At 46.4% G+C, this 12,727-nt stretch overlaps 1 protein-coding gene across 2 annotated transcripts in view; it reads right to left on the reverse strand.

Annotated features, from left to right (window-relative positions):
- VPS53 (VPS53 subunit of GARP complex) overlaps window positions 1–12,727 on the reverse strand; it is a 114,038-nt gene that overhangs the window by 35,902 nt on the left and 65,409 nt on the right. For both annotated transcript variants that reach the window (XM_075904662.2, XM_089772148.1), the window contains exons 13-15: window positions 9,424–9,518; window positions 2,237–2,479; window positions 88–235 (exon numbers count right to left, since the gene is read on the reverse strand). In XM_075904662.2, coding sequence (XP_075760777.2) covers window positions 88–235; window positions 2,237–2,479; window positions 9,424–9,518 — 486 coding nt within the window. The remainder of the gene's footprint in view (window positions 1–87; window positions 236–2,236; window positions 2,480–9,423; window positions 9,519–12,727) is intronic.

Below are 12,727 nucleotides of genomic sequence, written 5' to 3' on the forward strand. Positions count from 1 at the left end.
GGGAGGGGTTCTTAACGCCACAGCAAACAGGCACTGATCAGACGGTAGATGGGATGCAATGCTACAGGTGTTGGAGAGGGAGCTCACCTGTTGGGTTGTTGCCAAGCAGTACTCTGCAGTGCTGAGGATACTGCAGATCAGACAAAGTTCTTCTACCGTAAACTTGGCCACTTCCGAGCCCTCCTTTTCTTTCAGCAGGCTGGTGATGGTCAGTCCACCGCCGCTGCTTGTTGTTCTGGGGGGAGATAAACTTACTGAGGCTGAACCATCAACTGTGCTTTCTGGTACCTGTACACACATTGCCCAGCGCACTATTCACACACTGTATGGCCAGGAGGAACTAGTCTGACCTGTAGCATAAACCAGGCAAAAGAGTCTCACCCAATAACATTGACATCAAGCCCATCACTTCTGTTTCAGCTACAACCAGTCTTAGAAGTAAGAAGTGATGGAAAATCAAGCCCTTTCTAGTACATTAGACCTTGATCAAATTGAATACACATTTCACGGCTAACCTTGCCTTGGTTGTCAACTACTCTACTTCATGGCTATAGTAAGATCTCAGTAGCTATTACACAACATGGCAATAAGCTATTTAACTAAATAGATTTCCAACACCTCTCTCAGAGTTTAGCAGTCATTTCAAATATTGCGGTAACTAGGACGACAATAAAAAACAGCATATGGAGATTCTCTCCAATATTTTCCACTGATTTGTTGATACACGGCAGTTAATCAAAGGATCAGAACAGTTGGGAGTCAGGAAATTCCCTGCCTATTTCAACCTTCTATAATCCAAATCCTTTTTGAAAAAAATAGGACAGCGATATTTATCTTGGACAGCAGAAACAGAGCACAAAAAATCATATGTTCAAAGAATGCAACTGAGGTCTGCTGGAGAACACACGTTAAATTCATCTTTCTACTTTTCTAAATGCAACCCCACTACCATATGTAAAACATTTTAGCTGGGTTCAGAAATTCACTCTGTTGCTCCCGGGCATATCAAATAGTTGTATATATACATGATCTGTAACCAACACTGAGGATTTCCCTGAATTCTCTGAGAAATTTTTCACTCTTATTTACATTAGTGTAAATCCATACTGACGCCAATGGCTTCACTGGATTGTCACCTGTTTAACAGAACAACATGTGGCTTCGGTCAATTAATTATGTGTTTGTAAACATCCCTCCCCTCCTCCTCAAATAGTTCCAACCCAGCCTTTTCAGAACCCTGCAAAAATGATCTGAATCCCACCAGGATCCGCTTGATTGTCCCAATTTTCAAAACGGTGCTTATACAACTTTGCTTGTAGTGTGCATGTGTGACAAGGACAGGTGTGTGCAAAAGGACTGACACACACACAAGGACCCAAGGTGAGGGCACCTGACAATCCACTACCTTGCATCTTGACCCTTTGTGTTGATATTCATACTATGTGGAGCTGGTATACAATGCAACACTTCCTATCTGGTCTTTCACACACACTTTGCACACCACACAAGGTGCAGAGCAGCGGAGAACCGGGGTCTGAACTAGGGATGTTAAATATCGGTTAACTGAATAGTCGATTAACCTCGTGAATTCTTATCGGTTAGTCGACCATTCTATAGTCCCCAGGCAGCCCCTTTCTGGGCGGGAGGGGTCTGAGCTCCTGGACCCAGCACGAGCTGGAACTGAGCCCCCTGGCTCCTAATACACTTTAAATGCAGAGCCGCAGTGGGGGTAGGTCCAGCATCCAGTGCAAGCTGGGACTGAGCTGGGCTGCTGGCCAGCCTGCTAAAAACTGTACTGGCAAGGGTTGGGGGGAAATGCGGGTAGTCTATAGCATTAACCTATATGCTTTTGCTTACTGGTTCGTCGGTTAATCGACTACACTATTACATCCTGTCTGAACCAGCCTTTAGGGCAGCTGTGCACAAGCAGTTCTGAAAGTCAGCTCTCAAGTGTTTATTGTTCTCGGCTGAGTGCCTGACTCCCATTAAATTACAACGGGATAGGGGCTAATTCTCAGTCTCTTGAAAATCCCAGCACTAGTTCTTCTGCTTGCCCTCCTGCCCTCTCTCAACTCACCATAATAGTACAAAAGAGAGTCACGCCGCGGCTATACGCTTCCTTTCAAAGTGCCACGCTGGCACTCACAAGTGTTGATTGATTAACCAGTTACCGTCACAACACATCTCTTCCCATATGGCCTCCCCAGGCCTCACTTCTTTGGGAAACTTAACTCACTTGGGCAGGTTTCCAGAGAGAATTTTCCAGGCATATTCCCGGAGGTACTTCTGAAAGATGGTGGTCAGGGCTATCATGGGCTCGCCGGTGCTGAGCTGCGAACACTGCACCATGCACTTCTTGTAATAGACAAAAAGGTCAGCACAACTTGGCAGGACAGCTCCCCCTTCATCCACATTGGGCTTGGGAGGCCCTTGAGCTTTGAAATCAGCGACAAACCTGTCGATCAGCTCGCCCAGATTCCTAACGCACGAAAAAGAGAGAGATTTTAATGTGGTGGTTAAATAAAGAAAGTAAGTCACTTAAAACCAGATGAGTTGTAGTAGGATACCAACATAGTGGATTCAAATCTTAGCTGCGAGTCCCCACCCATTCGGTATAAAGCTTGTGTAACAATAAAGAACAGGACAGAAGAGTCATGATCTACTGTACTCAGAATTTTAAATGGCGGCTTCAATTGGTTCTCCAGCTACATAGAAACCATTACACACTCTGCCAGGACCAGCAAGGGCACCAAGCCTCTGCTCGCGATGTCATTCCTGGCACCAGTGGAAGTAACAGTCACATGGCACAGCTCAGCTTCCATCACAATGGGCCACGTGGGACATGCCGTTTAACGAGACATGCTCGAAATGGAACAGCACTGGCGTGACTTCTTGTTTTATGGCTTCCCTTAGTTGCCGAAGGGTTGAACCGAAAATGCACAAATCCTTTAAAGAAACTTCATTAATAGACTATTATTATTAACACATGCAAGTGTGTTTTCATTCAAGTTCTTTTCCATCACTGACTACTTATTGTGTGCAAGCGTGGTGCCTCTGCTGCCTCTTTTGAACTGCAGAGCACCCGAGTTAACCCGCTCTTGGCTAACTAGAACCCCTACAGGGGAGCTGCGGCATTCAGCTGTATAGGTTCCAATGACGTTCACTCATAGTCGACCCCACCACGGAGAAAAGGCTTTTCCGCTTGGGCGATGGCCAAGGCAAGCACTACAGACTCAACACAATTCAGCTGGTCAGAAGGGAGCTCCGTTGGTCCCATTTTCCCAAGACCAGGTCCCCAGCATTACCATGCCATGTTCTGTTCTTCCAGTACGGATGGTCTGTGTGATGCATCTCATTAGAGCTGACTGAAAAATAGTGTCCCCTCCCCCACCCACAGAAGACACTGGGGTTTCAGCAAAATATCAAAAACCAAAATATTTCAGCAAAAACACGAAATTCCCATTCAAAATGGCACCATGGTGCTTCATTACGGTTGGATCTTCACATTCCCATTCTTCTTTATGGTCTGGGCTCTCCAACCAGCCTCTTTCTGCTCTGATGCTCTCCTCTTCATAAGCAGAGGAGGATGCACCATAAAAATGTCTGGTGCCTGGCTGTGGTGCATCACGGTAGAGATAGCCCAGCCCAATCCATAGGGGGAAACGGTGCCACAAAACAACTGAAGTACAACAACCACAAGGCAGAGCAGTGCCATGCTGAACTGAAACGTTTCCTTTTCAGACAAAATATTTCGACTTTCAGCCGTTCATTCTTTTCAACAAAATATCAAACTTTTCCATGCAAAGTGGATCCTTTCTGCAAAAACATCATTTAGCCAAAAAAAATTTCCATTAACGCCTCTCCAAAAAACCCCCACCACCCGTTGCCTAATTTCAACTGACATTTTCAAACCAGCTCTGCATTCAATCCGAGAATTGGCAAAGAAGATAATTAACCGAAAGAGGCTGGGAGAGGCACGTGCACTGCGTTCCCCTGAAAAGAGCACAATAACCTTTCTGCCATTACGCTTCTGATGGCGGGCTTCAGGAATCACCCATCACAACTTTCCAAAACCAACTTCCACAGAATGCATGTCATTCTTCAACCTCTGCAGCATCAAACTGGAAGTGCCGGGCTCGGGTTCTTCAGCCCTTGCCTGCAAGCAGGGCTGGATTAAGACCTTTAGAGGCCCTAAGCACTGAAAAGATTATGGTGCCCCCCGTATGTAATTCAAAATAAAAACAATACTATACCGTAAAATCTCTTTTTTTTTGGTGCCTCTGCTTTGCTGGTGCCCTAAGCACATCCTTAGGCTGCCTATTGGGAAATCCAACCCTGCCTGCAAGTTTTGCATCTCCTACAGGGGCAAAGGAATTTGAACCCTGACACTGAGGGTCCAATCTTCATTCCCAAGAGAAAATAAAGTGAGCTTCCTGCCATGGCCGGAGGATCCGCAGAGCAGATGCCTACTAAAGATGGCTGACATATGGTAACCTGCAGCATCTCTTCAGCGTCTCAAAGGATATCGGACATGGCCTGTTTCTAGTAAACATCCTACTAAATTCAGCAGCTGCTGTTCGATCCTGACAGCTGTGCTTCGCACTCTGTTTGGAGGCTGCAGCCATACTGTCGTGGGATAAAAAACCAGACCACAGTGAGCAACATCAGTGGTTTGTGTTTCTTTACACCTCCTAGGCTCGATCTCCAAAACACCTTCTCCTGCTAGGCAAAGTCAGATGTGTCCCCTGGCTCCTGCATAGCCTTCTCAATACAAGCACATGGCACTGCAGTGACCATTGTCTGAAATGGCTGGAAAAGCAACACTCTGGCAATATGCCTGATCTGACACTTAGTGGCACAAGCCAATGTCAGGCTCCTGGAGCAGCCAAATCACCACTTCAGCAGAGGATCCAGGACTCTGGAATCAACGTCTCCCATCACGCACCAGGAGACTGAACGAGCTGGCCTTCTGGGAACACTGCAAAGGCCTGTCCATTCCTTCAGGCTTTTCCCAAGGAGCAAGCTGGAGAGCAGGGACTGCGTGGGGGAGGCAGATTTTGGCACCATGTTTCGTTTGTGCGGAAGGAATTTTAAACATTGGTCCAATTTGCATTTGGAAGTTATTGTAAACAGGCTTCTACTGAGGCCTTGGGAGGCAGACCCCCAACCTGAAACAAATACCCACCAGCAGCCATGCACCCCACCACAGAAACACTAACTCAGAAACCTATCCCTGCAACAAACCCTGTTGCCAACTCGGTCCATGTGTCTATACAAGTGACACCATCAGAGAACCATCAGCCACACCATCAGGGGCTCATCCACCTTCACATCCACTAATGTAATACATGCCATCATGTGCCCGCAATGCCCCTCTGCCATATATATTGGCCAACCTAGACCCAAATCTGAAATCATGAACGCTAACACACACAAACCTGTAGAACACTCCCTGGACATTCAAGAAATAGATTTAAAAGTAGCCACCCGTCTACCAAAAAACCTTCAAAACCAGACTACACAGGGAAACATCAAAGCAAATTTAACACGATCAAATTATGATTGAATAAGGACTTAGAATGGCTCTCTCACTACAAAGGCAGTTTTCCCTCTTTGGGTATTCACACCTGCCCCGTCAGCTGCTGGGAGTGAGTGGCATCCCCCCTGACTGAATTGGCCTCGTTAACACTGGTCTTACACTTGACAAGTAACTCCCTTCTTTTGACATGCTAGTACAGTAGAGTCCCAATTATCCAACCTAAACAGGACCGACAGGTGGTCGGATTACCGAATGTCGGATGATAGGGACTCTACTGTAGAGCGGCATTAGCTGCTCCGAGAGAGCAACGGGGAGCTGATGCTGCTCCTGCTGGGGATGAAGTGCCGGTGTCAGAAGCAGCATCAGCGGCTCCAGGGCACGGGGCGAAAGAATGGCCCCGCTTGCTGCCCCGTTGCTCTCTTGGAGCAGCTGATGCCGCTCCTGCCAGCGTTGCTTCGTCCCCGGCAGGAGCAGCATCAGCTGCTCCAAGAGAGCAACGGGGCAGCAAGCAGGGCTGTTCTCCCGGCGCGCCCGACCCTGCAGCTCCCGGGGACAAAGTTCCCGGGAGCTGCAGGGTCGGATAAAGCAGAGTGTCGGATTACCGAGTAACAGATAATCCGGACTCCACTGTACACACATTTATTTCCCTGCCTCTGTGATTTCCACTCCATGCATCTGACAAAGTGTGTTTTACCCACGAGAGCTGATGCCCAAATAAATCTGTTAGCCTTTAAGGTGCCACAGGACTCCTTGTTGTTTTTGCAGATACAGACTAACAAGGCTATCCCTCAGACTTGATGTCAGTGACGTTTCCCCGTTGACTTCAGTAGCTGCAGGCCCAAATACTGCACAAGTGCTTGTAGCATTTAAGTTATCTGGACTAACTGTCCTGTCACTTTTCCGATGGCCTGTAAGACCTTCGCTGTGAGCCAGCAAGGTCCGTAGAACTTTCTTACTCTTCCCCATGCTATTCTGGGGGTCTTGTCCAGCGTGGGGTTGAAGTGCTTTGGGACCCTGATGAGCCAGGAGACGGCAATTTTTTTTTTTTGCAGCAGCAGCAGCAATTGTTGTTTGGGATTTGGCAAACTCATGGCAGCAGGACTGTGAACATACAGGCACATTTCTGCCAACACACCATATTGGCCTCATAGCAGCATGAAGTACCAGATAAGGAAAAGCTGTATCCCGCCATTAGGAGGTCAAGTTTGAAAAAGGTAAGATACACCCCAAAGGAAACTCTCCAATCAGGTTTTGGAAATGAGACTGCTGCAGACATGGCATCTTTATTTCCATCTGCAAACGAGAAACCTCTCCAAACAATGGCACACTAGTTGGAAGCAGATTTTCCAAAACAAGATGAGAGAGAAAAACTGCAAAGAAATCACTCAAGGGCAGAATTTTACATTATTTCTATTGGCCTGAAATCCTTCTATTTGCATGCTCACCCTTTTCTTTGGTCTCTCTCTCTCCTTGAACCCAGAATGTCAATACTTTTTCTAGCTCTACGACAATATGCAATTAACACAGTTTCCTAGTTAATGCTATCACGACATTGCTGCCAGCTAAACAATGACAGAATTAATAGACAGTGCTTCGTTCTTCATCAGGTGAATAGGAGGGTGCACAATCTTCAAGAAGACCTGGCTATCAAGCCGTGAAATGACAAAAATAAATAATACCCCGTGTTTAACAAGCCAGTACGTTCAATCTAGATAACATGCACCATCTCAGCAGTAGGAGCAAATAATTTTAAGAAGTCCAAATCAATTGTAGGCTAGAATACCCTATTGGATACCTCTAGAACTCCTTGTTCAAATGATCCCAGATTCAGAACACTTACCCAATGCTGGACCACAATAAGGCACTGCAATTCTCAAGACCATCTGAGTATGTCGGGGGGGGGGCGCGGGGGGCGCGGTTTAGAGGACTTAGAAATACTGGCTGATAACAGTGAGCAAGTCTCAACTTTAACAAAATTACTGCTCTGCTATAACAGAGCTTTGGGATTTTTTTTATGTTCATGTTGCTCGGATAAGTTGTGCATACGAATCAGAGAGACTGAAGTGCAATCTGATACCTGAAATTTGAACTGTAACCAAGCTTGGGGGAGGGGGCGGATATCTTTGAGGCTTTCAGGTATCTCCTGAGAAACTACTACAGATTTTGGCACCATGTATCTTTACACTGGTATGGAAACAATTTTCCAGCAGAAGAGGAACCAGCTGCTGCCACAAACTAAGGGAGCTCTAAACAAAACTTCTCTCCCATCACCCTTTCTATTCACTGCCCAAATACCGAATTAATTGTCTGAGCAACATCCCATATGCAGATATCAATCAAACAGATCCCTCAAAAGTTCAATCCCAGGAGAAGAGATTGCACAGAAAAGCAAACTTTTTTTGGCTAATGTAGCAGTTTTTCTTTGAACTCCCTGCTGCCTGTAGCTATAAAGCTAATATAAAACATCTTGGGGACTGCAGAAAAAAATAGGAGGAAAAAAATGTTGAGAGCAGGAGCAGGGTGGGGTAGGATTACTGAAAAAAAGGGATTAAATTGACGGGGGTAGGGGGCTGGAATGCTCATGCACTTCGGTGCATAGCTTGAGGAGAGGGAGGAAAAAATATTTTCCCTTTGTTCTGCTGCATGAATGGAATCTAGCCCCAAAAAGGCCGAGCGTTGCATGTTTTTAAAGTATAAAAGGTTTATGGGATGTGGAAAAACTGCCCCAGGATGGCTACCTGGCATTTCAAAGCAACTGGGACACAGTGAACTTCCAATCCATGACTGGGGCCCTCAGGGCCACGATAATATGAATGTTAAACACTAATTACATCACCTCCATGAGCTCCTATCCAGTTTGAGTCCATTCATTTCATTTTTGGCAGCCTTCAATGAGCTGGCTGGTCACATTTTGGTGACGCCCTCCCTACCTCCCAGCCCCTAAATTACATTAAAAGAAGCTAAACTATTTTAAATACTTTCCCATTATCACTTTTCCCGGTAATCGGTCGCCGCATTTGTCACATGGATGTTATCGGATCACCTCTGGGAGGGGAGATGCCACAGAGACCATGTATGGCAGGATGGGCAAAATCTGACCTGACAAGCCTTTGGATCCGGTCCACAGCCCGCCAGGATGCTCTCTGCCTGCCACCATCCCAGGCAGCTCAAAGTGGCTGGCTGCTGGGGCCATGTGCTGTGCACATCTTGCAGGGGGTGGGTTTGGAGTCTTTGCATGCTGCCCCCACCCCCAGCACAATCAGCACTGCTCCCATTGGCTAGAAACTGACCAATGGGAGCTGCAATGATTGTGCTGTGCTGGGGTGTATGGGGGGGGGGGGGTAGTGCACACCCGTTATGTGAGGTTCTTTATATAAATCATCAAATCACAGAATACACCCCCAACCCAAAGCCACACTAATAACTTACCAGAAGCCTAAATGCTGTTCCTGATATAAATAAAAACAGCCAATGGTCACCACTCTCCTTTTTAAATAAAGAATCAAGGGCTGTGGAAATTAATGGAAGCTGCAATGTGATTTGGCAGCCCGGACATCAAGGCGATGCAGGCTGGGACTTGTAGTATCTATGAGTCACATCTCTCAGGAAGGAAGCAACAGACTGCTGGGCTGGTATGATTTGGTGGGCCATACTTTGGCCACCTTTCATTATGAAATGTACAGCACCTTGTGGGTGTCAAACACAAACATCCCCCTGCAGTTTCTGTTTTCGGGAGGCCCGTCTCTGTGCATTCCATCATTTCTAAGAGATGGAGGAGTGGCACTATTGTTGCAGATCAAAGTGAGCAAAACAGCATTTGAAAAAAAAAAAGCCCTTATAATACACAACCCAGACCAAGAAAAAGGTGCATGCTTGTTACTCACTTGTCCTGAGACTCAATATATACATAGAGGTGAGGTTCAAAGCACTTGGAAATGATGCCATGAAATGGGTTGTCCGGGACCTTTGGCTTCTTGGGCTGCAACAAAAGCATTTAGAGCAATGATTGCAAATCTGCCATCACACTTCTATAGAATACAGCAATGAAAATAACACGGCAGGACCTATGTTCTTTAGAATTTTATTGTAACCCAAAATGCTACTTGCTAGATAACCAACGATGCACATAGGTGCATGGTCTGCCGCAATCTAGCAATATTTTCTTGTGCCTAGTTGCCTGGTTTATTTCCTTTGAAAAATGAAGTGTTTATAATACCGTATATAACCTGGTTTGGACACTTCACGTCATAACATGTCCATAGAACTATACACACGTAGGGCTGGGAGAGAGCTATGGAAGTCCCCTGTGCTAAGGCAGGACTAAGTAAATCTAGCCCATCCCTGACAGGTTTTTGTCCAACCTGTTCTTAAAAAGCATCCATGATGGTGATTCCACAAACTGCTTTGGAAGTCGATCCCAAAGTTTCACTTATCATTTAGAAGCCTCTCCAATATCTCACCTAAGTGTCCCTTGCTACAGACTAAGCCCATTACTTCTTGTTCTATTTTCAGTGGACTTAGAGAAAAATTCATCACCTTCCTCTTGATAGCAGCCTTTAACATATTTCAAGACTTATTACATCCCCCCTCAGTCTTTGCTCAAGACTAAACATGCCCAGTTTTTTTCACCTTTCCTCATCTCTCACCTCAAAGTCAGGCTCTCTTAACCTTTTCTCATTTTTGTCATTCTCCTCCGGATTCTCACTAATTTGCTCACATCTCTCCTAACATGTGGCACCCACAACAGGACACAGTAGTCCAGCTGAGGCCTTACCAGCAGTCCAGCTGAGGCCTTACCAGCACTGAGTAGAGCAAGACAACCACCTCTTCCATTTTACGTACAACACTCCTGTTAATACACCCTAGAATCATATTAGCTGTTTTCACAACGGCACCACACTGTGGACTTGTATTCAATTTATGATCGACTACAACTGCTACATCCTTTTCAGCAGGACTGACAGCTAATCCCATTTTCTAGTTGTGCGTTTGACTTTTCATTCCTAAGTGAATGAATTTGGGCTTGTCTTCACTGAATTGCATCATGTTGATTTCAAACCAACTCTCCAATTTGTCACGGACATTTTGAATTTGCACCCTGTCCTCTGAAGTGCTTTCAATCCTTCCCAGCGTGTAGCAAAACAAAGGTCTGGTCATTCAGAGAGTTGTCTTTCCACCTGCAGAATTCTCTTACAATAAAGAACAGTTTGTGCTTTTAAAACACCTTTCAACAGGGGATCTCCAAGCACTTTGCAAACAGCCAATCTTCACAACACCCCTATTTAATAATAAGGAACTACCACCAAAAAGCAACCCCATCATACGTGTGCACAGCAGCTGTTTAAAAGCACAGTGAACACATTTTAAAACACAAAATATACTATACTCAGGTGGAAGTGCAAGTGCAAGTGAGGTAAGCAAATCACAGTTCCCAGAGTCACAGTTATCAATGCACAGAAGGCTGTAGGAGCTCTTTTACTCGGACACTATGATTTTACAGTGGGAGGGGAGTTATGTTTTAGAATAATCACTAATACTATTTTTCATACCTGATTTGCAACATTAAGTACATGCACAATTGTGGTCATCTGCCTTATTCTCATGTTATTACCTATAATATTTTTCAGGGGCCAAGTCTTCTTCACAACCATGCCCCCCCCCATTTTGGCGAGTCTACATTTGCAAAGTCCAGCTCATTCACCGCATCAGCAAAGAGCGTCAACGTGTCTGCTGATGTCAATGGGGCTGTTTGTGTTTCCCAATGTGGAATTGGGGCTTCAGGCACTCTCTTGTACTACAGCTCCAGGTACAAAAGCCGATAGGGACACTTGTTCCTGTTGACTCTGTTTCTTAGCCCGCAATTTCACAGCCTGCAAAGTAAGCACTGGTACAATTCTCACCTCTTTTATCAGAGGCCCGGGTCACAGGCCTGGCCAATGCAGAGTTGGGTTTGAAAGCCAACTAGTGAGCTCTGTCCCACGTGCTTTCCTAAACACCACCTGTGGAATGCGCGCACAGACTGGCCATGCCAGCATTTCAGAGGCATAACATCGCACACTAAAATGACTAACGACGTGCAGCTGCAAAGCCCATACGAACCCAGCAGTGCACGGAGGCCAGAACCCTCCATGGGCCTGCTCCCATTAACCTCTTCACAAACACCACCCCGGGGAATGTGAGCTGGAACAACTCGGAGAGAGCCACCGCTCGGCAGCCTGATCCTGCGCCTTCGCCAGGGCCTGTGCATTCCAGTGGAATCTGTACATCCCTCAGCTGCAGGAAGAACGTGATAGGTGGCGTCTCGAAGATGCACCATTCGCAGAGGCCTCTGGAATGGGAGCTCTCCTAGGACCACCTTGTGCAGCAGGGGATCAGGGACTGACATGGCTAGTGGTGTTTGCAGTTCCTGCAGCTGGAAGAGCTCGACTGAAGCAGAGACTGTGTGTGTCTCTCAGTCTTTGCATCACCCTGTGCCCCGATTGCTGAGAGAGACAGAATTTTAAATCTTCTAACAGTAGCCGAGCAGCAGTATTTCAGAACGCATGAATGCTGTCCAAGAGCTGCAGATGTTTAAGCTATTTCCTCCTGGAGTTTGATGGAATAATAAAAGGTTACTGTTGTCACAGTAAGGAGGTCTGCAGCTGGCCTGGCTTCCTTTTATTACTATCCAAAGTAAATAGATTAAATCTAACTGCTAGGATCACCAGAAGGGTTTCTTTTTAACATGGATTCCTTTTACTTCTTCCCCCTCTTGTGTCCCCCCAGTAGCCCTCTTCCACCTCCACATGTCTCCAGCCCTAACTTCTTAGAGACTTTCCAGCTTCCAGCCCCTTCCGCCTTCGCCCTTTTTTTTTCTGCCCCTATCCTGCCAGCAAAGGCCCATGAGGTCTATGAGGCTCTGTCACTAACATGCAAGTGTTAGCCACCGCGGAGTACTTAGAAGGGAAACCTCCTCCCCAGGTGTGCTGGGTGGGGCTTTGCTGAGTGCACTCCCAGCCCCAGCCAACCCCTCATAAGCAGCACATCAGGGAATGGTGCGACAGGCTGGCACAGACTTGACGCCAGGAAGGAAACCAACCTCCGTGCGTGCTGGGAATTAGACAATTCCCAGCGCAGAAATGCTTGAATTGCCTTCTGACAAGTTAGGACATTCAGCTGTTCATGAAAAGCAGGGGATGGTTCTGCACT

The sequence above is a fragment of the Pelodiscus sinensis genome, chromosome 21 (assembly GCF_052426305.1).
Source record: "Pelodiscus sinensis isolate ZL-2025 chromosome 21, ASM5242630v1, whole genome shotgun sequence".
Taxonomy (NCBI): domain Eukaryota; kingdom Metazoa; phylum Chordata; order Testudines; family Trionychidae; genus Pelodiscus; species Pelodiscus sinensis.